This window comes from Rhamphochromis longiceps, linkage group LG5 (assembly GCF_057381845.1).
Source record: "Rhamphochromis longiceps isolate RC_006_pf linkage group LG5, R_longiceps_female_GT1.1, whole genome shotgun sequence".
NCBI lineage: Eukaryota > Metazoa > Chordata > Actinopteri > Cichliformes > Cichlidae > Rhamphochromis > Rhamphochromis longiceps.
The window spans coordinates 26490894-26516075 of NC_140561.1; the positions used below are offsets into that span (position 1 = coordinate 26490894).

At 40.2% G+C, this 25182-nt stretch overlaps 1 protein-coding gene across 2 annotated transcripts in view; it reads right to left on the reverse strand.

The window, feature by feature from the left end:
• Window positions 1-4628: 4628 nt before the first annotated feature.
• The window catches only part of LOC146670171 (SLIT-ROBO Rho GTPase-activating protein 3-like), a 37321-nt gene continuing 16767 nt past the window's right edge, over window positions 4629-25182 (reverse strand). Inside the window, exons 5-22 of one of the 2 annotated variants that reach the window (XM_085406962.1) lie at window positions 24226-24408; window positions 23837-23965; window positions 23486-23707; window positions 23262-23363; window positions 21267-21464; window positions 21067-21151; window positions 19511-19538; window positions 17048-17078; window positions 16707-16767; window positions 12396-12473; window positions 11939-12073; window positions 11751-11856; window positions 11449-11676; window positions 9199-9272; window positions 8914-9094; window positions 7738-7884; window positions 7303-7618; window positions 4629-6896 (exon numbers count right to left, since the gene is read on the reverse strand). In XM_085406962.1, coding sequence (XP_085263088.1) covers window positions 6432-6896; window positions 7303-7618; window positions 7738-7884; window positions 8914-9094; window positions 9199-9272; window positions 11449-11676; window positions 11751-11856; window positions 11939-12073; window positions 12396-12473; window positions 16707-16767; window positions 17048-17078; window positions 19511-19538; window positions 21067-21151; window positions 21267-21464; window positions 23262-23363; window positions 23486-23707; window positions 23837-23965; window positions 24226-24408 — 2769 coding nt within the window. In that variant the 3' untranslated portion in view covers window positions 4629-6431. Of the gene's footprint in view, window positions 6897-7302; window positions 7619-7737; window positions 7885-8913; window positions 9095-9198; window positions 9273-11448; window positions 11677-11750; window positions 11857-11938; window positions 12074-12395; window positions 12474-16706; window positions 16768-17047; window positions 17079-18023; window positions 18127-19510; window positions 19539-21066; window positions 21152-21266; window positions 21465-23261; window positions 23364-23485; window positions 23708-23836; window positions 23966-24225; window positions 24409-25182 lie in introns of both variants that reach the window. The other variant, XM_085406961.1, reaches the window with a different exon arrangement.

The following is a 25182-nucleotide window of genomic DNA, read 5'->3' on the forward strand; positions in this document are numbered from 1 at the left end:
AGTTTAGTTAGCATAATTTAATTAGATTATTTATATTATATTAAGTCCTGCTGAGGCTCATGAAAATGCTATTGCGTGTGCAGATACTTAGTCATAGATGACAAATTTAATTGTTTTCTTCATGGTGGTACAATTTGCAGTTCAAAGTATCACAACTCCATAAGATTTACCCTAATATACAGGCCATTTAAAGATGAGGATTCATCCCTTGAGGATGTTGTTGACCCCAACATAACATTGTCAACCAATAAAAAAGAAGACAAGAAAAAATGGGTGGTTTTCCTGTGACTGAATTGAGGTTTTTGTTGGTTTTGTTTTTGCTGGTTTGCTTTTTTACATTCAGCCCGTGATTACAGGTAGTTTTGGCAACCATCTGGTTGCCCAAATGTTCATCGTGCAATACCCTTAACCTCCAGGTAACCTATTATACTCACAAGGTGATCAAAAGTGGTTGATTGTTTGGAGATCCCACTGTATCCAGGAACCTGTTTCCATACAGACTTTCTGGCTTGGACTGGCTACAAAAACTGTCAGACAGATTGGCGAAGGTTTGAAACTAATTGCAGTCTAATTTGTCAATTCAGACAGATTGCCAATCCTTTGCAATTAAATTGCAGTGAGTGCAAGTAATCTGCCATGTGTCTCTTTGCAATGTGGGACTCAATACAACTAGTTGACAATTGGATGTCTTCTAGTTATATTCCTATATTACAGCAAGGTTGCTGAATGCCTGAGTGCCTTTGCAGTTACATTTACAGAAACTACGTCATTGTTTTGCCAACTTGACACCATTCAGTTTTAAACTAATGGCTGACTGACTCGTATTATTTTTAATATTATAATCTTATTGCCATTTTATCACAAAAGCCAACAAAGACAGAAACTGACTGTGAGTGGTTGCAGACCTGATCCCTATCTTCAAAGCGACCCTTTCAAAGGCAGCAAAATTGTAAGTACATAAAACATGGTCGCAGCAATGTTGTTCATGCTGTTGTTTATTGTTTTCCCTCGTGTGAATGTACTTGTTAGAACTGTAAATTTCAATTTCCCACATTATACATTATTTTGTAAAATAAGATTAATTTAAAGAAAAAAATAACTGCCTGTGACTCTGAGAAGTTCAATGTCACAAACACTTATTTTATTATATTATGCTCTTTCAATACCCTTAGGCGAGGTCAGGAATCCAGAGCACACTGGGGTGCCAACAACAGAGACCCTGGGATAAGCACCAGAGAAAGTCCTTAATTAAAATTGGTAAAAAATTAAAAATCCTCTGACAGACCCATAAATACTACTTAAAGTTTAAAGAAACAACAGAGGTGATCCTCATCCCTAGGTTTGTCACGGAGAGTGATTTGTGCAGATTTAAAAATTAAGAACTAGTAAATGTTTGGCCTCATGGAAAATATGAACTTTTGGCCAGAATAACCTGCTGTGTCCTCTACATCATGAAATCATCATTTCTTAAGCCCAAGGCATGTTAAGCTGGAAAAAAAGATTGAAAAAAAGGTTTAATTTGAGATTGAGAGGAGAATTTTCTCTTTATATCCAGGTCCATTCCTCCCAGCTCAGGAAACAGAAAACCTGCATTTTTCCGTAAGCATATTAGTTCCAGTGATAGATCTTGATTCTCACTGAATGAGAAATTAATCGCTGTGACCTGGCACAAGTGTTTTGGCACATTGACGTCTGCCTCCAGTCAGCAGGTATTATCTGAGTGTTTCTTCATCTTCCTCATGGGCCAGAGTTCCCATTGGATTTTTTTTTATCAGGCTCATATATATCTCCTGACAGTTACCTCAGCATCTTTAACTTATTGAAGTAAAATATAGCAGCGCCAGGGAGCAGATGCCAGAGGGTTACTCACTCCACCATGTCCCACTGATTGAAAACAGATCTCTCACACCAGAGGGGGAAGAGGAGACAAAGGCAGTGTAGTAAGACTCATGCTGTTCACATTTGATTTCCAGTTGTATTGGCTGTGTGCAGGCAGGATGAGGACGCAAACGCAAGCTCACGGAGGCAGGAATGAACTCAAAACACAGTTTTATTGCTGACGGAAGTTAAGGCGATACAAAATAATATGAAACTAAACTGGGAAGTCATAAAGGAACTGACTCACAAGGAAACACACAGAGGGGCACACAGTCATGAGGGAGAACGCTAGGGGTGGGGGAAAAAATCGATACTGTGTAGTATCGTGATATTTTGCTTGCTAATAATGTATCGATACAGGGACAGCAGAAGTCGATATTTTGTTACAAAAAAAGGTTTTGTGCTCTGACTTCAGAGCATGTTGATCAGCTCCTTTTTCTGAGCAAGGATCCTGACATTCCTTCACTGTCCAAATGTGTTTAACTTTTTTTTGGCAGCAATAAACATGACAGTTTACTTATTTTAATTTAAGACATGTTTTATTTTAATTAAGTTTAAAACTTTTTTATTTAATGTAAAATTATATTTTGTTTTAATTCACTTTAAAATTCTTCGGTTGCTGAAGGGGCTGCATAGTTTTCATAAATTGCATAGTTCAGAATAGCTATAATTGTACCAGATGGTTGCATTCAGTTAAGTTGGACTAGACTGTAATACAAACCGTTCAGTTTGTCAACAATAAAACTGACTGAAATGAGAGAAAAACTGAGTGCGAGACTTTGATATTAGATAAAATGAATATTGATAAAGTTTACCTTTATGTACAGAATCTGAATATCGCAAAATATTTAAAAAAAATTGCAATAATATCGTATCGTGCGTTAAGTATTGTGATAATATCGTATCGTGGGATGTATGGTGATTCCCACCTCTAGAGAACGCGACACTGAACTGAGGGAGACGCGGCCATAAATACACAGAGGGTTAACGAGGGAAGTGGGACACACGGGGAACACAGCTGACACAGATAATCGTAATGAGACAGGGCAGGATCGAACACAACATGACACATACTGACGAGAGACTGTCAAAGTAAAACAGGAAGTAAACAGAGGTTCAGACAGGAGGAGAGAGAGCACGGGGAGAGCACAGACATAACGGGCTGGGGAAAACATGGAATAAAACACAAGGAGGGGAAACGAGGGCTCACAGATACACAGAGGGGCACACAGGGGGTAATCAAATAAGGAACATCTTAACAGAACAACCTAGGAACCAAGGCATAAATAAAGAACAAAATACAAAACACACGAAAACTAAGAATACTGGGCCAACATGGCAACAAAAGGTTACTGTAACTGAGAGCAAAAACAGAAACGTTTATTTAATATTGAAAATTAAAAACACCTTCGAACTAAAAATGTGTTCTAACATTGGAAATTAAATTTTCATGTTTTAGGCAGAGTATCATCAAGTCTAAATGATCAAAATATGGACTGTAAAATAGCACGTGATGCTCCAATAAACGTACGTCTCCCTTCTTCACTCAAGTTTCATACGTACTGTTACACTTGTAAGTGGGGGACCTGAATACTGTATTGCCAGGAAATACTTTACTTTGTGCTTGGTTCGACTCTGGTGGCCTTGCTAATCATATAACAACATCAATGAAAAGGCCTTTTGAAATAAGAACCCATAGCCGGAAAGCTGGGTGTTAGTCTACAGGTTGTTCATTCGCTCTTGGCAGGCATTCAGGCCTCAGTTAAGGCCACAATCTGATTATATTCCCACTTTTAATCTCAATAAACACACCTAAGTGAATTAAACTTGACACTGAGTGCTGGTTATGGAAGAAGCAAAACAGACTCATCTTGATCAGGATATGGGGGGAAAAGAGAGTTTTTGCTTTTGAAAAGGTGGAAAGCTAGTATGCTTACTTCTTTTTTGTTTTTTCACTTTTTTTTTCTTTGGAGTTGCGAGACAACTCCAAAGAGTTGTCTCGCAACTCTTTGGATGAAAATAAGTTGTGTGTTTCCCGCAGTGAAGATGACTTCCATGTACTGGGCTGGCCTCTGAGTACACGTGCATATCAATAAAAGGAGACTCTTTGAACCTTTTCAATTCGGCAGAGCATTTCAGTCTCCTTTCAAGGACCCAAGAAGCACAATGTCTCCATCCACAGGACAAATGTGGTCATTGAATGGCTTCTTAAACATTAACCGTGAACCATTACTAATATGTTATAGTTATGAGACATTAATCCAGTGAGAAGATTGTCGCTAGTGCAAAAAGGAACATTCATTATAAAAAATTGAAAAAAAAACCATACTGAGATATCATTGCAGGGATCTGACCATCAAATGACTAAAGATAAAATAAAAAGAAAGAAAATACATTTGACACTAATTGACTGTCAGCGCATGTTGCATTATATCTTTCATGTATGTTTGCAGTTTCAAATGTTTTCTTTCAGTGATTATTTAGCCTTTCAGGATGGCACTATAATCCATGCCAGCCAGTAGATGGCCCTGCAACACAACTATAGTTACAGCATTTCCACTGTACATGCATTTAAGTCAAAGTGATTATACATTATGTTGATTTTCATTTCTTACAAAGAAGTAAAGTCACTGCATTACTTACATTTTGTGAGGTGCATTTGCAACACAGCTACTGTTCAATATCGATCATCTACATTGTTTTGTTTTTAACTCAAAATCACCACAGAGACATTGAAGACATTTCTGGGAGGTTTCATTGATTTATTGTTTTACCAATTTCTGTGCAAGGGTAAGAATTACAAAAATCTACACACTAGAGATGATAATATATCCTGTTTCTATCATACAATGTTACTTTTACAAGCGTCCTTTAACAATATGTATATATTCATTCCGATGTACCTATTACACATTAAAGATATACTGATCATCCTCATAAGACGGACCACAAATATCACCAACAGTAAACAAGTTTGGCTAAACGTACGCACAGCCTGCAGTGACCATGTGTACTCTAGACGAGGCTTGACAAGCTTCAATGATGATGTGCTATATCATGTTCCTAGTACAAGTTCATCAAAATGAAAACACAAAACTTACAAATGCAGCACAGTTCCCTGTAGTGTTTTTTGTATAAGTGCATTAGTCATTTGAAGTGTACGAGAGTCTGTTGAGGTAACACAGCTAATCCTTTAATATAGAGAGTTGACAATAATATAAGCTCTTTTTTTTATGTTTGTCTTTATTTCATTGTTTTAATTATAGGCACAGCATATCTATAATGGTCACAACAACTTTCGGTATTATTTGTATTACTGTACTTCAGGTTATTTTGCTACTCTCTGGCCCATTCTGACATTAACAGATGAAGAAAAAAGAGAAAGTAGTTTTGGCTAAGGAAATCACTTACTTTTCTTTTGATATATAAGAATTAAGAAGTAACTTTAGAAACAGATTCCCAGTCCTGACACGGAGTGGACACTATCAAATATTAGAATCACAGTGGGTATATAACAGTCCTGGTCCACTGCTGAGGAAATGTAACAAATGGAGGGAGAAGAGGAGCTGCACTGCTGCCGCCTGACACAACTTTGCCTGACACAGGCTATTGGACAATGAGACTACCATCGCAGTGGCCGTAAACTTGCCAGACTGAAGCAGCAGCACAAGCTGGCAAACTGGTGCCAATTAGGCCCATTTGTGCTTTAGTTGCCAATCAGTCTGCTGCCAGGAGTTTCACCAACACTTTTTTCTTAGCTTTACCCAGCTCCTTACATTTCAAGGTAACATTTGGAGGATTTCATTTAAAGCCACCGTGCATAGAGGTTTTGTATAGAATCTTTTAACGGCTTGGGGCCGAAGCCCATGATAACATTACACAGCTGCAATTTCCTTGGAGCCAGCATCTAGTGGTCATTAGAAAAACTGCAGTTTGAGACAGGTCCACTGTGTTTTCCCCATCCAGCCATGTTGTCTGTCTGTCTGCTTATGCTGTGACGCTGTGGGACAGGCTTGCTGAGACAACTTCTTTCAATATAAATGGTATATAAAAGGAATATTATGAACCACCACCACAGACTAGATGTCTACATGATTAGTGGTGAAATATTCCCTTAAGTATTCTCTTTATAATGGAGCAGGAAACCACTCACAAAGAACACGCTCATGGCATCTTTGTAACCTAATAACATTTCATTGAGATACTTCTCTGTTGTGTTTCAGTAAACAGAAGCATTTTCCAGTGCATCCCTTTACCCAGCATGGCTATTCAGCATGACAGCATTACTATAAAATAATTCTCATAGATTTAAATCCTATTTTTGCGTAACATATCACTGCAGTACAGTACATTGACTTGTTCCCAACACACGTGGAAACAGAGTGGATGTTGTGGGCAGAAACAAGCACCTATCCTACACTACACAAGATTAGTGGTAAATATTCATCGGGTGTCAATGTTTGTTTTGCCGTCCAAAAAAAGGGGAAGGGACATGATGATAATCTGAATCACTCTGTATCCACAGCATTCTTCAACCACTTGTCTGACTGGAGCTACATGTTACCTTGTTTGTCCGAGGAAGAAGAGGAGGTGGATGGTGATGGAGACGGTGCTTTGGGGAAGACCTTGTCAGTGGGAGTAATGCTCGGGCTGCCCAAACCAGACGAACTGGAGCTGCTGGAGCGGTGAGGTCCTTGGCCCTGTCCAATCACAGGAGCCGGTCGAACAGGTCTGACAGGCGGGGGCCTTAAAGGAGCACTTGGTCTACGGACTGACAGAGCGGGCTTAAAAGTGGTCATAGTCTCAGATGAGGAGCTACTACTGCTGCGTCGCTGGGCTGCATCTGGATCCCTGATCACCATGGTATGGAGAGGGCTGGCAGACACCTCCTGCACTCCACCAGGGTGCTTAAGCGGCTCCAATGTGTCGAGCACAACGTCAGGCGCGTGCTTGGCTACATTCTGCCTCTCCAACTCACGCAACTCATGCAGGGCTGTATTCATTGTTTTCTCTATATCCTGAGAAGCATAAGTAGAGGAAAAAACAAAAGACACTGATGTCAAGCAACCAAGCAGAGAGTAGCTAAATCTATTTTAAGTTTTATTCCTCAGAGCTCGAGCCTTTTTATGTGATGGTGGAAAAACTAAACCCAAAATTTTATTTGCCAACTGTGTAATGTTTTGGTACCCATCAAAGAGCTAATGATGCACATAATATTTAGGAATGGTAGCGAGAATTGAGATTTTTTTCCTCCTTAATTTTGCCTCGATACAGTTATGATTTTTCAGATGAAGCTATAAAAGGAAGCTCCCTTTTTAGAGAAGCCATACATATAGGATAGTTGTATACGTACATGTTTGTTATACAATAAAATAAGAAAAGTCTATATTAAAAACTGCATGTGCTTTTAAGGATTTTAATCACCTCAGCGAGTGCCTCGGTCTCAAGAGCCTTGTGGTCTCCTAAACTTGCATGCCGGGTGGTGCTTGGTGATGATCTTTGAGAGTGGCTGTCGACAAACGCCTTTCTATCAGGGTGGCTGATGCAGCCAGCACTGCCAAATGTGGTGAGACGGCGTTTCTCGGGACTGTCAGTTAGACCCCTGCTGACAGCTATTTTGTGTGGACTCTGGGGGCGAGGCATAACCCTGGGGGGTAGATCAGCAGCTCTGGTGGGGCTCAGGCTGTCGGCGCCATTCCTATGGCGTGGAGCTGCAGCGCCATCTGATCGCACTCGCACCCTAAAAAGAGGCGATGAAATTGATATTTAATTCGTGAATAGTTTCAGTTTCTTTGCTCTGGATAAATATTCAATGTCCTTCCTCTCTCAAGTCCATCCCAAATATCTAACTGTTACTACCTTCCTAATGCTGGTCCAAAGCGGTTCTCAGGTGTGTGTTCACAAGGAGACTGACGCTCATTCCTTGATGAGGTTCTGTCATCGTGGTGCGGCCCACTGCTGGTCTCACTCTCAGTCCGATGAATGCTCTCTGAGAACGCGTCGTCCCTGATACAGATGCATATCGATGACGCTTTTTTATTCATGTTTAACATAGAAAATAATTGACAGTAGTCTGCTAGATAAACTAAATAAGGAGTTCTGCAGTGTTTGAACTGTTAATTCATTTCTGTGTTCAATTTTTTTAAAGATTTTTTTCTTGATGAATGAATCATTGATAACTACATTCCCATTTCATTTAAAGCAACTGTTCATTGAGTTTTTGTACAAAGTATACAATCTGTTAAAGCCAGAACTGTAAGTGCTTGATTCTGAAGCCAAAGCCGACGTAACAGAGTTGTAATTTCCTTGGAGTCAGTGTCTAGAAGTCAATAGGGAACTGCAGTTTCAGGCAGTTTCACTGTCTTCAACTTCTTTCATTATAGTTGTTGAAAATCAAATGAGAATCCTTAATAATCACATCCCTGCACAAAACCACCACAGCATTGTACCTACCAAGCCCATTCTTTTAAAGGGAAACATTAACCACTAATTACTCTGTCCTTTTGGTCCTTTTCTGCATAAATCACTACTCTTCCTAATTTAGCTTTAATTTTGTTACCTGCCTACTATTTATCAGAAAAGAAGCTATTAAGAAATTAAAGGCCTCCATTCAATACGTGACCTGAGTGAATGTCCATTCGAAGAAAATCTCTTTTTAGCAAATTGTGGATCAGAGGGTAATTGCTTCGACCACAAAGGTTATGTTTTTGTTACCCTTTGTCTGTTAGCAGAATTACAGAATAACTACCACTTGAATCTGAATCATGAAAAGATGGATTGTAGCCAAATAAAGATCTCAACACATTTTGGAATAAATAAGAGTGATTAATGTGCTTAGTTGAGGTCTGCCCTCTTTGAGTATCTGTTGCTCCAATAAGAATGCAATAAAATAAAAGTGTAGCATTTTATTCATAATGATCCTTTCATTAGGAAGATTTCATTAAGGCCAAACTTTCTGAAAATGGAACACAACTGACAAGCTTTTTTTTTTTTTAACTTTTTATGGGCTTCACAGCCTAAATAAATCTAACTTACATGTCTTGTACCACAATGTATTGATGTGGGATCAGCCCATCCACACCATTATGTCGCCCTTCCCACCAGTCCTGAGAAGCTCGCAGGTAGAGCAGCAGAGAGGCTCCCTTCTTAAAGGACAGCTCTCTTGGACTTCGGCCCACGTAGTCAAATTTGGCTATGGCTTCGATTTGCTCCAATTCTGCCATATGAAAAAAGATCAGAGGAAATCTCATTATTTTCTCTGTCAGCTTCTCAACATCCAGCTGCTGTCTTCACAATGGATTGATGTGTTTGCTGACTCACCATCATCACTTGTGTTAGGCCCGGTACCATTGTCAATCTCATCCAGAGCTCCTGGTTCACTGTGGGGGCTTTCACTGGAGAGAGGAGATGCAGAAAAGGAAATGAAAAAAATAAGAGCCATTTACGCACTCTTATTCTTCAATCATTACCTTTTATAACAAAGGAATCCTTAATTACCAGACCAATATTATATTTATCATGTGGCAGCAACCTCAATAGACCGAGGCATGCAGACAGTCAAGACAACCTGCTGACATTCAAACCAACCATCGGAACATGAAAGAAAGATGATTTACGTGATTTATCAGCTGGTCTTATCATTTCGGAAACTGCTGATCTACTGGGATTTTCCCACCACAGCTAGGGTTTACAGAGAATGATCCGCAAAAAAGAAAATATTCAGTAAGAGGTGATGGAAAAATGGTCAGACTGCTTCCAGCTGGTAGGAAGGCAACAGCATCCTAAATAAGTACTTGTTACAATCAAGGTATCCAAAAAAATATCAGTGATTGCACACCTAGTGCCATTCCTGTCAGTAAGTCTACAAGTCATGTGGACTTACCAAAGTTGGACAACAAAAGACTGGAAAAATATTTCCTGGTCTTTCTTCCTTTATATTCAGATAGTAGTGTCATAATTTGGCACCAGGAACATGAAAGCATTGGTCCATTGTGCCTTGTATCAACAGGTGGTGTAATAGCATAAGAGATGGGTCTTGTGATACTCTGGGCCTGTCAGTACCAAATCAGCATCTTTTAATCAGCACAGGTTCAATGTTTTTTGTGACATTCAGATGGTAGGGTCAGAATCAGAGCATTGTGTCAGCGGTTAAGGCTGCTGGTGGTGTAATGGTGTAGGGGACATTTTCTTGGGACACTCAGGACTAACTAAGCATTATTTAGATGCCACAGCCTACCTAAGTACTGTTGTTGACCATATTCAGCCTTCACAGCGTACTTCTGATGGTTGCTTTCGGGACAATAACATGCCATGTCACAAAGCTCAAATCATCTCAAACTGTTATGTTGCAAATGACAATGAATTCACTGTAGTCAAACGGCCTCCACGGTCACCTGATCCTAATCTGATAGTCTTTGAGAGCGGAATGGGAGATTCGCATCGTGGAAGTGCAACAAACAGATCTGCAGCAACTGCATGATGCTATCATGTCAGCTTGGACCAAAATCTTCCAGGACCTTAATGAAGATATGCCATGAATAATAAAACAGCTCGGAAGGCAAAAGGGACTCCAACCCAGTATTAGCAAACTGTGCCTAATAAAGTGTCAGTTTTTATTGCAAATGTTGTTCATGCAAATGAAAAGCTAAAAAAGATCCTGGCCTTTTTAATTTTTCTATATGCATATTTTTTCATGTATTTTTTGGAAACCTCTAAAACATACACTTTATACACCAAATTAAAGCAAAATCCAAACTACCTACTACATTAAATGTGAGATTCATACTATCCAATTAAATGACTGATCAGGATAAATCCTTTTAACAAGGAACTGAACAGCTACTCTTCATTCTTTAACCCTTGTGTGGTGTTCGTATTTTTGTTACTCAGCCAGTGTTCATGGGTCTGGTGGACCCGCTAGAGTTTTGGCTTTCCAAATTAACACTATCAAACAATTTTATGTTAAATTACTCAACAGATGTTTACTTCATCCCAATTACAAGACATATGAACAGCAAACATGGTTAATTTTTTCCCTTTACCTTTGTTAGATCACATTTATGAATTAATGTGCTTCTCGTTTTTCTTTTATATAAAATGTTATAAATAAATCAGTTATAATCAAGTGGAGTGAGTGGAAAGACACAACACATTTACACGTGAAAAAATAATTAATTGTTTAATTTTTCTTTTGAAAAAAACTGAACACGGGTCTCACAGACCCGAACACCATACAAGGGTTAATTCTAGCAGTTGGATCATTTAAGAAAGGCATTATTGATGTTATTCAATAATCATATTGCTGGTGCATACAGTCTTTAAATAAACAACACTTGCTAGCGTCGCTATAGAAAATAAGTCTTGTGTTTATGAGAAAAAAGCCAATACCCTTTATTAGGTGTCTGTCTAAGAAGATAATTCAGTATTGAGTGTAAAATCTACAGCCTTGTACAAAATGGCTTAGAGCCAGGGTAGGAAGTGGAAAATGTTACATGGTGCTATTTTTCCAAGGCCAAGTTGTTAATGGCTCAGAAAACACAGCACATTTTGGACACCTAGCTTTGAACCTACCAGTATTCGTCCCCTCCAGCCATGCACTTCTCATACACAGGTCCCTCCAGTTCTCGCTGGGTTGGAAAGATGACCTCATGGTGGATGATGATTGTCTTAATGATCTCATTAACATGTGCTTGGCAGGCCACAGGATCTTGGTCATCTGGTATGGGCATCAGTGTGGGGCCAAAGCAAATAGCGAGATTGTAGGGGTCCATCATGTTCTCATCGCTGTACTGGGAAAGACTGTGGAAAACAGAACCAGTAAGTATCATTATTTTAATTTTGCACACCGGAAAATTTGTAGTGACGAGACTTACTGGTTTAGAAATGCAAACAGGTATCTCATGACGATGATCACAGGCCGCGGAAGAGTCACGATTATCTGCTGAAGGTGATGAGCTCTTTCTGCACCAGAGTCAAGCTCTAAAAGTAATAAACAACAACAATCACAGAGTGCTACACTAAATAAAACATATTCCACATGTTTTCCTGGAATGTTACTCACTGGTAGTGGATATGAGGTCGGCGAAACGCTCTTTAGGGAACAGGGGGTTTTCCAACCCCCGGAAGTAAAGCTTAAGAACTCCCGCCACAGAGTTAATATCATGATCTGTCTGATCATCCATCAGTGGATCTTCTCCTGTAGATGTAGCATATTTTCAGTCTACTCAGTATTCATCCATTGCACTCACTTTCATGTAAGATAGCAGTGATTCTTAATATACATTTCAAATTCGGAAGTTAATGTATGCATTAAGAGTGCAGTTATGTTTGCTCATTTAGGATGCTGATCTCATGTATTATGCATTAAATGGTTTACATGTCCATTACAGGGTTACATATGGCACACAGGCTCTTTATTTGCACTTTAGAGTCCTGTGAGAGTAACTGCGGTTTCTGAGGTGGGCAAAACGAAATTTAAAATCAATCAAGAGTAGATGGCTAAGTGACCTGGGACTAACCTCTTTCAAATGCATTTTTAATATCATTGACTTCGACCTGGGATCCTGGAACTCGAAATATACCTTGCTGCTGAAGACCTGTGGACATATAAAGCTGTTAGTCTAAAATGGAAAAAAAGGTATTAATATAAATGGCACACCCCCTTAAAAATAAACCAGATTTATTTCTGTTGAATGTCTCAGTAAAGGAGTTTCTTCTGTTTTTTGTATCTAAGTATAAAAACAAGCTTAAAGATAGGAGACTTCAAACATATTAAAAAAAACAAAGGAAAGGGAAGGGTGTCTGAGGGCGAGCGTCTGGTGGCCGGGCCTTAGTCCATGGAGCCCGGCCGGGCACAGCCTGAAAAAGGGCCATGGGCCCATCTTCCTGCAGGCCCACCACCCGCAGGAGGCACCGTAGGGGTCGGGTGCAATGTGAGTCAGGCGGCGGCCAGGAGCGGAGGCCCTGGCAGACCGATCCCCGGCTAACAAGACTGGCAATTGGGACATGGAATGTCACCTCTCTGGTGGGGAGGGAGCCTGAGCTAGTGCGTGAGGTTGAGAGGTACCGGCTAGATATAGTCGGGCTCACCCCTTCGCCTTTCAGGCCAGGTCCTGACTGTCGTCTGTGCTTATGCGCTGAGCAGCAGTTCAGAGTACCCAGCCTTCTTGGAGTCCCTGAGTGGGGCACTGGCGGGTGCTCCTCCTGGGGACTCTGTTGTCCTACTGGGAGACTTCAGTGCTCACATGGGCAATGACAGTGAGACCTGGAAGGGCGTGATTGGGAGGAATGGCCTCCCGGATCTGAACCCGAGCGGTGTTTTGTTATTGGACTTCCGTGCAAACCACAGTTTGGCCATAATGAACACCATGTTCGAACATAAGAGAATCCATAAGTGCACATGGCACCAGGACACTCTAGGCCATAGGTGTCAAACTCTGGCCCGCGGGCCAAATTTGGCCCGCAGCCTAATTACATTTGGCCCGCAAAGCCATACCAAATTACTATTAGAGCAGGCCTACTGGTATTATACAGCTAATATATATATTGTTAAGTATTAAGCTTTGCTTGTTCCATATTCAGTTTTCCAGCAAAACTTATTTGAGTCCATAAGAAAAGATTCATTCTTATATCTGGAGGAAGATTTTTTTTTCAATAAATATTCATGTTAGCCCGCGACTTTGTTCCAGTTTTGAATTTTGGCCCACTGCGTATTTGAGTTTGACACCCCTGCTCTAGGCCACAGGTCGATGTGGTATGTAATCGTATCACCAGACCTGAGGCCATATGTTTTGGACACTCGGGTAAAGGGAGGGGCTGAGCTGTCAACTGATCACCACCTGGTGGTGAGTTGGATCAGGTGGCGAAGGAGGACGCTGGACAGACCTGGCGCACCCAAACGTACAGCGAGGGTGTGCTGGGAACGTCTAGCAGAGGCCCCAGTCTGCAAGATCTTCAACGCACACCTCTGGCAGAGCTTCAACAGCATTCCGAGGGAGACTGGGGACATTGAGTCCGAATGGACCATGTTCAGCACCTCCATTGCCGAAGCCACTGCATGGAGCTGCGGCTACAGGGTAGTTGGTGCCTGCCATGGTGGTAACCCCCGAACCAAATGGTGGACACCTGAGGGGAGGGGAGCCACCAAGCTTAAGAAGGAGTCCTACCGGGCTTGGTTAGCTTGTGGGACTCCAGAGGTGCTGTTGACTTCGACAGAGAAAATCATCAGGCGGTGGAAGGAATACTTTGAGGACCTCCTCAATCCCACTGGCACATCTTCCGTGGTGGAAGCAGAGTCCGGGGACGAAGGGGATGACCCGTCAATCTCTGGGGACGAGGTTACTGAGGCAGTTAAACAACTCCTTGGTGGCAGAGCCTCGTCCACCCCAAGTTCCTGAAGGCTCTGGATGTTTTAAGGCTGTCTTGGTTGACACGTCTCTGCAATGTTGCGTGGGGATCGGGGGCAGTACCCCTGGACTGGCAGACCGAGGTGGTGGTCCCCATCTTTAAGAAAGTGGACCAGAGGGTGTGTTCCAACTACAGGGGAATCACACTCCTCAGCCTCCCTGGGAAAGTCTATGCCAGGGTGCTGGAGAGGAGAGTTTGAACCTCGGATACAGGAGGAACAATGCGGTTTTTGTCTTGGCCGTGGAACACTGGACCAGCTCTTTATCCTCTTGAGGATACTCGAGGGAACATGGGAGTTTGCCCTACCAGTCTACATGTGCTTTGTGGACTTGGAGAATACATTCGACCGTGTCCCTCGGGGGTCCTGTGGGGGATGCTCCGGGAGTATGGGGTGTCTGGACCATTGCTACGGGCCATTCAGTCCTTATATGACCGTTGCAAGAGCTTGGTCCGCATTGCCGGCAATAAGTCGGACTCGTTCCTGGTGGGTGATGGGCTCTGCCAGGGCTACCCTTTGTCACTGATTCTGTTCATAATTTTTATGGACAGAATTTCTAGGCGTGGCCAAGTGGCGGAAGGCTTTCACTTTGGTGGTCTCAGGATCTCATCTCTGCTTTTCGCAGATGATATGGTCCTGTTGGCTTCATCAGGTGATGGCCTCCAGCTCGCCTTGGAATGGTTCGCAGCCGAGTGTGAAGCAGTGGGAATGAGAATCAGCACCTCCAAATCTGAGGCCATGGTCCTCAGTTGGAAAAGGATGGAGTGCCCACTCCGGGTTGGGGACACCCTCTGAAGGGTGGCTGGCCTCTCCCTTAGAGATAGAGTTAGAAGTTCGGCCATTCGGGAGGGGCTCAAAGTAGAGCCGCTGCTCCTCCGCATTGAAAGGAGCCAGTTGAGGTGGTTCGGGCATCTGACAAGGATGCCCCCTGTGCGCCTCCTGGGCGAGGTTTTCCGGGCATGTCTCACCAGGAGGATGCCCTGGGACACGCTGGAGAGATTATATCTTCTCTGCTTGGGCTGCTGCCCCTGCGACCCGGCCCCGGATAAGCGGAAGAAAATGGATGGATGAATGTGGCAATTAGACTATAAACACCTTAATTCAAAAATTGAGGGGTGGGGCCAAAGCTTCTGCTTTTTCAGTCATAACTGGTGGAAATCAAAATTACATTGTTTTTCTTATTATAACAATCTTCACAAGACAGACGTTACTATTAGTTAGTAAGAGATTCATTAGCATCTCTTGGACAGTAGAAGTCCTGTTTATCACTTACACCCCATCTTCTTTCTTATATATAAGGATTAATGTAAGCTGAGCATCATGAATATTAGAATGCAACCCATTTTGAGAAATGAATGAATCATAGAAATTAATATTTCACCTCACTCTCTCATCCAGGCTTGTACATATGAAATGCTCCAGTTTAAGATTTTCCAAACGATCCAGTTGGAGCAGTTATATTATCTCACATTGAATGCTATTTCACTGCTAATAACTTCTAAAATACCAAAAATATGTGAATGGCTACTATTAACAATATTAAGGTTGTATATACATATCATTCAGTTTTATTTTATTTATATAGGACTGAATCCCAACAACAGTCACACCAGGGCACTTTATATTAGGTAAAGACCCTACAATAACAGAGAGAAAACCCTAACAATCAGATTGTATAAAATTATATGTTTTGTTGTGTTTTGATTATACAGACTGAAAACTACATGTAAGCAAGAAAATGAAAAGGGAAACTCTGTCTGCTCTGTCTACTTGCTGTAATGAATAACTGTCTGTCTGTTGGTCTGTTAGCACTCTATTGCAGTTTTTAACCCTTTCATGCATGAATTATGACAACCTCAATCAGGATTTTTTACATTTTTATTCATCTTTAGGCATGAAAAAAAGATTTTTGAACTTAATTTTTTTACACATGTATTTTTAAAAGTTTTTTTTTTCATGTCCACTTAGGTGGACAACATACGTTTTTGGCTTATGAAGTTGACAAACGAATAAATAATATACACTGTGTGTTGTGATCATGTGCAAGTATACCATCAACCCTGACACACATACAGGAAAACAGCCTTTGAATATCTCTCCACTGTAGTGACCACTATACGTGAAAGGGTTAAGATATAATTTTCAAATTTTGTGTGATGATAGACACCAATAAAAGCTCGAGTTGATTAATTTAGGTGAAAACTTTATATTGAGAGTCTGGAGAGACATAAGCGCTCTTATTGTCGTCGTTTCTATCTAAAATTGCAGGGTCTCTACTTTGCAATATAAGAATCCTTAATGCAGAATCCGATGCATTTTTGTTTTGTTAAATTTGAATTTGTTGAATTTTGTTGTAAATTTGCACTACACAAATAAAACATCAGCCTTTGTGGAAAGATAACTTATGAATAGAACTGGAACATACCATACAGGTTGATGTATCGAATACAGCTCTCAACCACCGCTGGTATAGGCTGGCCTGAATCCTATAGACACAATCAAATTATTACTAGAGAAACCACTAAATCAGAAATTAATAACCATAAGAAACAGTCACACTAGCAAGCCATTATGATGAGAAGGCTGAGATGATATCATTTATCACTTAACGTTAACTTTCTGAGTCACAATATGCAAAACAAAAATAAATTAGTGCACCACGATAACAGTATTTTCACAGGAATCCCAATGGGACAGAGGCACAGAAATGTTGGTTAGCATACTAAATACAGTGTAATGATCCCACCCAGCTATAAGACAGAGTACCTGACTCCTCGCACGGACATTCCGTCTTCCCCTGGGCAGAGAGCAGTAAGGCACGTAGACAGAGGAAGAGAAGCAACAACAACCACAACAGGTTAGTGAGAGAGACAGATCTTACAAAGAGAGACAGACAGACAGAGAGAGAGAGAGAGAGAGAGAGAGAGAGAGAGAGAGAGAGAGAGAGAGAGAGAGAGAGAGAGAGAGAAGGACGAGGCATGGCCTGAGAAAAGCATCAGTGCCATGTGGCGTGTGAGACATGAGGGCATGGTTTGGGGGGGAGTGGGAGGGAAGGGCCTACTTCAGAGCATGGTGGGTGGGGGGAAGACACATATTTTTCCAGCCAAAAACAGCTTCTTGACTTGGAGGGAAATTAGAATCGATTTATCAGTCGATCTGCTAATTACGACATCTCCTCAACTAACTGATTCTTTATTTGTTCTGTGAGAAAAAAGCCCATTGAAGAACTACTAAGATATAAATAATGATAATAAAACATACAACACTATACAAAAAAATCAATAAAGCAAAAAAAAAAATTTTTTTTCCTTTTGTTTTTTTGTCAGTTGATTCATTGGTTAATCGTTTTATCTCTGTACTTTTGTCGGTGCATGCCCTGCTTGTCTGCTGAGTTTGATTAGCATTAGAGTGGAAGTGGCCATCTGTTTATTTGCATAGCTGCTGTGTGGCCAACTGACATACAGCCAAATTAATTCAGTGTACGGAGGCTGGGGGCTCACAAGAACAAACCTTATACTGGTGCTTTTGAAAATACACCATCTTCACATCAAGCTGCTGGACCAGCTTTCACCTTATCTAGTGTTTTCGTCAAATGTGAAGACAAGCATTGAGCAAGAGGAAAGTCAGTGCATGAGTGAGGCAATGTTTGGATAAAAGAGTGGTCACAGGCAAGAGAACCCCCAAGGACTGCTAGCGAGAAAGCTGAGCTCATGAGAGACAGAGGGCACAGATGGGCTTATACCTGAATGAAGGCCTCCATATTGCCGTTAAACAGCCTAGGGTTAAAAATGGAGCGAGGTCTACACTTCCGCATTCTCTGGGGTTTAGGGGGAAGAGTTGGGGGCCTGGGGAGATGGTGGGGTTTGTAGGGTTGGTACAATGCAAACATGAAAAATAATGCAATATGCAACAGTAAAACTGATTTTGCTTAAGATGTTTTTCTTTTCAGATCTTTACCAAAACAATAGGCTGCTCCAAATCATAAAGAATATGGTAGTCATATATTGACCGTTTCTGAGATAGGCTACAGTCATTTGCTTTCTTGCTGAGAGCTAGATGAGACAGCCGATACTCTTTTCATATCTTCATGATAAATATGAAGAGACAGAGTGCAATTAGTCAAACTCTCGCTCAGACAGGAAGGGAAAATAATTCATGGCTCTCCATTAATTTTGAATAGCATAAAGGTGTATCCGTTACAGTTCTGTCACCTGTCAAAAAACTACAAACCTGATATGACAGAGATAAAGAAGAAAAGATAAAGATGGGCAACTTAACAAAAAAACAAATTAATAGAGAATGTGAAATATGTCAGTTTTAGGCATTTTGGGTAAATTAAGCGAAAAACCTGCTACATCCATTATTAATACTTTCTATAGACAGTACAAAGTACTGCACTACAAAGTACAGTGGAATATGTTTCATTTAGTGGGCAATCAATAAGTGAGTGTATAATGTATTACGCTGTCTCTATAAAGCCATAATCATATTATCTAGCTTAGCACAATGTTTTAAAACCAAAAATAAATAAATAAGTACCTTGAAATTGCTTAGCTAGTGGCTTTAAATGTATAATATTTTGTGTTGCTTATTATCTAAAATCCAAATTATACAAATGATACATTGTGCTTGCACTAGCTATTTGCTACTAAATGCTAACTTAAATTAGCAAACCCTTTGCTGTAGCCTCAATCTGAGCATACAATCATCTGAGTGGGACCAACACACCATCAGGATGAACAGAATCAGCTTTCTGGCATCAACTTTCTCATTTAACACTTGGCAAGAAAGCAAATTTGTGTATTAACCTAAAAGTAAAAATAATACAAGGATGGAGCTCCTGTGACTTTCTCAAAGTAATAATGACTGAAAGGTAATACATCACAAAATACTCAATACAGATATAATTAAATATAAAATTTAATTGATCAAAATAAAAGTCAAGCATTTGTATTTGTCACACGCCCTTCTTGTCAATATTTTTTAATTTTCTCCTCATTTAATTGTTTTTATTAATCAAATCATTATCCATCTCACTGGCATTTCAGTCCCTAGTCTTAAGATATATCTATAGATAAAAGCATCTCTAATTTGGATCCAAACCATTCAACATGGTGAGGTAACGATATTCCTACACTGTGACTTTATTTGTGCCATATCCAAGGACACAGGAAGGATTTTACACATCATTGCCAACTTTATTCACCCTCTTGTCACTGAAAACCTTACCTCGTTGTTCCATATTCAGCCCTCTCCCCTAAAAGGAATAAGCACACACAGAGAGAGACTAAATTAGAACACACTAGTTTTACAATCACAGAAGTTAGCAGCACGGTTGAGTGCTGGCTGACTATACATGGCTGGCAGATGGAGAAGGAAAGGGGTGTTATGAGAAAACGGGCATCTATTCAGTCAGGCTGAATGGGGTGAACGCCATGGTTGAATCTGACTCACCGCCAGGCAGTGGTCATTCAACGGTCGCCCTAGAAACAGCACAAGAGCCCCAGAAGGGGACTAGGCTGCAGACTAGCTCTGTGAAAGTGAAAATGTATCCAGAGGCAACAAGAGTGGGAGCTGATTTGTACAGTATTATGATTTCATGATATGTGCACCACATTAGCACACTCACACGCACGTTTCAGTATAGCAAACAAATTAAGGCCTCGCTTTGATCAGTCAGTCAGAAATGTTTGTTCAAGGATCATGTCATGTGTAAAGCAGCTTCCAGCACAATCCTTCTTTATGTCAAACACATAATTCCAACCTTAAAGCATACGCTAGCAAGAGTCTGATGATCACCATGACATCATGACATCAAATATACTTTTCTTCTCTCTTCTGGATGAGTTTAACACATATTTAATATCATGAATATGTAAGGAAAGCATGGGAAGAAATATCCTTTCAATGCTATACTAGTAATCCATGGTTTGAGATGACCTGCTTTTAGATCGTGCAGTTTTCAGGATGCCATGAGAACTACAACTTTACTGCATAATATCATTTATAATAATATAAGTAATATAATAAGTAATATAATTTGGTGTTTTGTTTTGATCAATATTTAATTATCTGATTTCTAAAAGAATCTGTGTACAGCAGACACAACTGTGATATATGGGAGTCTGAAAACTTTTAATATTCCCAACAAAACAAAATTATTTAACACATGTTTGTGATTCCAAAGTAGCAACATTGTGACATTAAAAGACACAGACCCTTACTGACCCTTTGGCTTCATTATTTTAACAGCTCTCGGGTCTTAAATTTGTATAACAGTGCTTGTTATCATGGACTGCAGGGTTTTTGTTCTCTTAATATAGCTCTGAATGATATAATTTTGTATTGTATTTTCTAAAAGCATGGGGTAGGCTACATACAAACTGAAGATATTATGTTTTTTTAAAAATTACTTCCTTTGGCTAAATTGGCTGTATAGTGTTGTTACATATTTGCCTAACAAGTGAAAGAGCTCTGGTTCAATCCCAGAAGGAGACACAAATTCCTTTGGGGTTGCATCAGGATGGGCATCTGGTGTAAAAAATGTGCCAAATCAAACATGCAGAGTTACTGTACCTGCTATGGTGACATCTTGTAAATAAGGGAGCTGCTGAAAGTAGCTCTACTTCCTTTGGATAAAAACAGCTATAATAGATTTTCTATATGTGCTTCTATATATCAAGGTACTAATATACTCTAGAGATACTTGCTTTCTTGGCAGTTACTTTAATATAGAACTTTCTACACCGCTAAACACAGTGCGACAACATTTTAATAAGTCTCACCTTCTCCTAGCGTCTGCTTCAGAAGGTCATGCTTAGCCTGCAGTTTGACAATGAGATTGCTGCCATTCAAGTACTCCTTGTATTTCTATTGATAAGAAAGACAAAAAGACAATTAGTGCTATTTCTAGACATTCTTTGTGTTGTACTGTGCACATTTACACCACGCTGCAATTTCTTTGTTCATTTGTCCGACTACTCACAGTAAAGTAGAAGCCCTCAGTCTCTTGTTGATTGGCTCGTCTTTTGGCGATGTTTGCCTTGCTCATGTAAGAGTCAGATGAGGCTGATTTCACAGACTCTGTGGATTGGCTGTGCTGGAAAGCCTCTGAAACATCAAAGTCCTCCACAGTAAGCATATCATGGAGGGTCTGCAAGGTGGCGTCAAGAGTCTTCCTCACCTGAAACAAATATAGATGTAAACTTTAGTTGTCATTTCAGCATTAATCACAACATGAATATATTTGTTTAAATACAATTATATTAAAAAAAGATAGCAAACTGGTCATTTGTACACATAAAATAATAAAAGAATATTTGTACCACTGGGCATATTTTCATTAGTCTTCTCAGTGTCTCGAACAAACTGTGGTGTAAACACGGCAGCTCAGATTATACTGCTGCAGGCTATTTGCACCGTAGTTAGACTGACAGAGTGAACAATAGAGTAATTAGCTTGCTAGCTTGATGCATCACGACATGAAAGATTAACTATGTGCCTTCCATGTGAGGCAGACAGGAAGGGACCGTGGATTTCCTTATTCATGACAGACAGCCACTGACACATACACACACCCTGGTGACCTTTAAACATGTCTGTGTGAGTCACAGTGGCCTTGGTGACCATGCTGGGGGTGGCCCCCATTGGAAGCAGGAGACTGGATGAGATACGACCCCACATATCAGTGTCAGATTTAATGAATGAATATGAATGCATAGTGACAGCTCTGGAGAGTGGCTGGCTGTTGTTACATGTTTGTAGTGGAGGGTGTTGGTGGCCCGCATTATTAAACACAACACAGTAAATGAAGGTATGAAAGTGCCTCCTGTGCCATGATGATGAGTGATAGACTAATCGGAGGGATGGGTTCTGTTTTTCCTAAAGGAATAGTTTTGTGAAAAATTATTTTGTTTGCTAAAAAAGATGAATGAAAACACAGATATATTACTTTCATGCCTGCTATGCAGATTTTATGGATTGGGCATCATTGACCACTTGCAAAAAACAGTATTGGTATTTCTTTCTCTACAACTTTTAGTTTCACCTTACCCTTCTCTGTCCCAGCACCAACATTTACCAGCTACACTTCTGTAAATGGTTTCTTTTTAATGTGCCTAGAATTCTAAAAGGCTGGGGAAAAAAGCTTTTTCTTACTATTCACTTGGACATGGAATAATTTACAGAAAGATCAGACGAGGGCTCCCTTGGAAAAGAGATTTGATCTAAATGGGGTTTTCCTGGTTGAATAAAGGTAAAAGAAACAATAATAAGAGATCGATTTCAGTGATTTCAGTATTCAGTGGATGATATTGATCAAAGCTAGCTAAACTAAGCTAACTACCTAATGACTGATTAGTAGCTGGTTAGCTTATAGCTTCAGATGTAAGGGAAAGTGTGAGAGTGTTTGCAAAAATTATGAAGTATAAAACTAAATGTAACACATCAATCTAACGGCAATAAAGACTCTTTCTCAAGGACTTTGGTGTCTTAGCGTGTTGTTTTAAAGACTCTTGCATTTAGAGCAGCAGATATGTGTTTTTTTCCCTGTTCTTCTACATTTAGTCGATGGTTTGAATGATAACAACTTCACTTCCTTGCACAGTATTTTGCATTAATACACTGATGGTGCAACCTCTATATTCAAACTCAGCAACTCAGACTACTATGTTAACAGCTTCCCCTATGAGACCCTATACAGGATTCAGGATCTAACTTCACTATCACTGATAATCACTTGCATACATTTCTCATTTGTCTCTTTCTCAAAAGACTCTGGTATCTGTGTAACATTATCTCAATGAAACATCAGGATATACTACAGGAAAATATTGACCTTAGAGAATAGAGAAAAGAATACAGATGCTGCTTCACATATCAAAGGCCAAATATGAACTGAGCGTGAGTATGGATAAGGCCATCTAAAACGTATACCTAAGCACATCAGTGAGCTTGTTTTGCTTTAAAATGAGCTGCTCACCTCTTCATTTTCTATTTTTAGTGTGGCCAGACGTGATTGCAGCTGGTGGTAGCGCATCAAGAGTTCTGTCTGGACAGGCTGCTGTGCACTCACTTGACACACCTGGGATTAAGAAATAAAGGGATATTTCCGAAAGTGACTTAACACAGTGCAAAATAAACATAGCAAGAATAAAGACCTTCAAAGAAAGCCTTTTTAAATCATTACCCTCCCTGTTGACTCACCTCATCTCCCATGTGTGGCTGATAGTCAAAGCATGCAGGAGGACAGAAGATCTGGCAATGTGTGTCCATAAACTTCAGCTTGTCTCCTCTGGTGTCCATGGCATCCACTGCTCCCTCCAATAAGTCCAACCCTTCGTGCCGAGAAGTTTCTAGACTATATTCTGCAGAAAGGTAGGTTCTCAAGGTGCGTGCTAAGCTTGCATGGTACCCTAAGTCGCAACACTGGGGACAAAAAAACAAACCATAGTAATTACAGATCCAAAAACAAACTTAACCTGAATAAAAATGCACTCTGACAAAAAGAGAGTATTTCCATTTCCATCCATATTTCCATTCTTGGCTCTGACTTACATCTATCATGTCGGAGACATCGTGGATGTAGTATTTGGCCACCAGGGCATTAGTAGCTGCCAGATTGAGAAGATAGTCATTCCGGGCCTTTGTGCATTTCATCTTGTTTTCAGAGTACTTGGCTTGTCTCTGAGGGTGTAAAAGGAAGAGCGAGAGTCCCATCAAGGGAGGAAGCAAAATGGTTTCCTAATGTACTCTAAGAATGCATTATACATTAAACAGTTGTATCTTCTCTATAATCTGTCAGTGTGCATGTATAAAATAGTTGGATTTACTTGGACACTTCAATTACAAATGCATTTACAGCTTGTTTGCAGTCGAATAGATAGAGTGCATTGGGAGTAATGTGCATGACATAAATCCTCATCATACATGGGCTAAAAACAGACCTTCTCCTTCAGTTTCTCCATCTTCTTTACAGAACTTCGACGCTGTGGACGATCATCGTAGCCATAACGCAGGCCAATGTCATTAGCCTTGCCAATGTGCTTCTCCTCCTGCTTTTCTGCCTCCTTCAGTTTGCTCTCAGCACTGAGACTCTCAGTGTGGTACATGTGGTATGTCTTCATCACCTGCAAGAATACACAGCAAGTATAAAGGACATCACAGTTAAACGAGCAAGGAAGCTGATAAGTATGATGAAGAAAAGCAATATCCTCAAATTTTGGTACAGGATCCTTGTTGATCATCAGATTATTTTACTTTGTAACCTAAAGATTCTGCAACCTTACAGAAAAAAACTCAAAGATCCGACAGTACGTAGAAAAAACTTCAGTCTGAACCAGGCTAAGTTAAGGAGAAAGAAATAAGAGAAAGAAAAACCGTAGGGAGACACCCTGTGGTTTGTTCTTTAGGACAAAGAATCAACTACAGGACTGAAAACACACTAAGTGGCCAGCAAAAACGGGCCAAAACACCACGTAATCTGAATTTTAAAATCCAATGAGAATGACAAATGTGACTTTGAACTTGACCTTCAACACAAATTTGATGGAGACCTGTGAGATGATCACTGTGTGCAGGCTCCACTAAAATATGACCAATATTCTGTAGTTAGGAGGAAGAAAGATTCTTGTGAATTATTAACGGACAGACAGAAGAGAGACGCCTCGCCACGGCATGAGGTCATTAGATTTTGGCTAAATAAACTAAGAATTGTCAGTATTCTCTTTTTTATGAACCTTTCTTATTAATTTTATAACCAGATCATCATGACTTAATAAACACAGCAGCTGCTTAGAAAGATACCAATAAGACGCCGGAGTACTTTTGTTCATCACACAAGTAAACATTAGTGAGTGTAGCATACTCATCATTCTCATGGGACTGTCATATTTTCATTGACA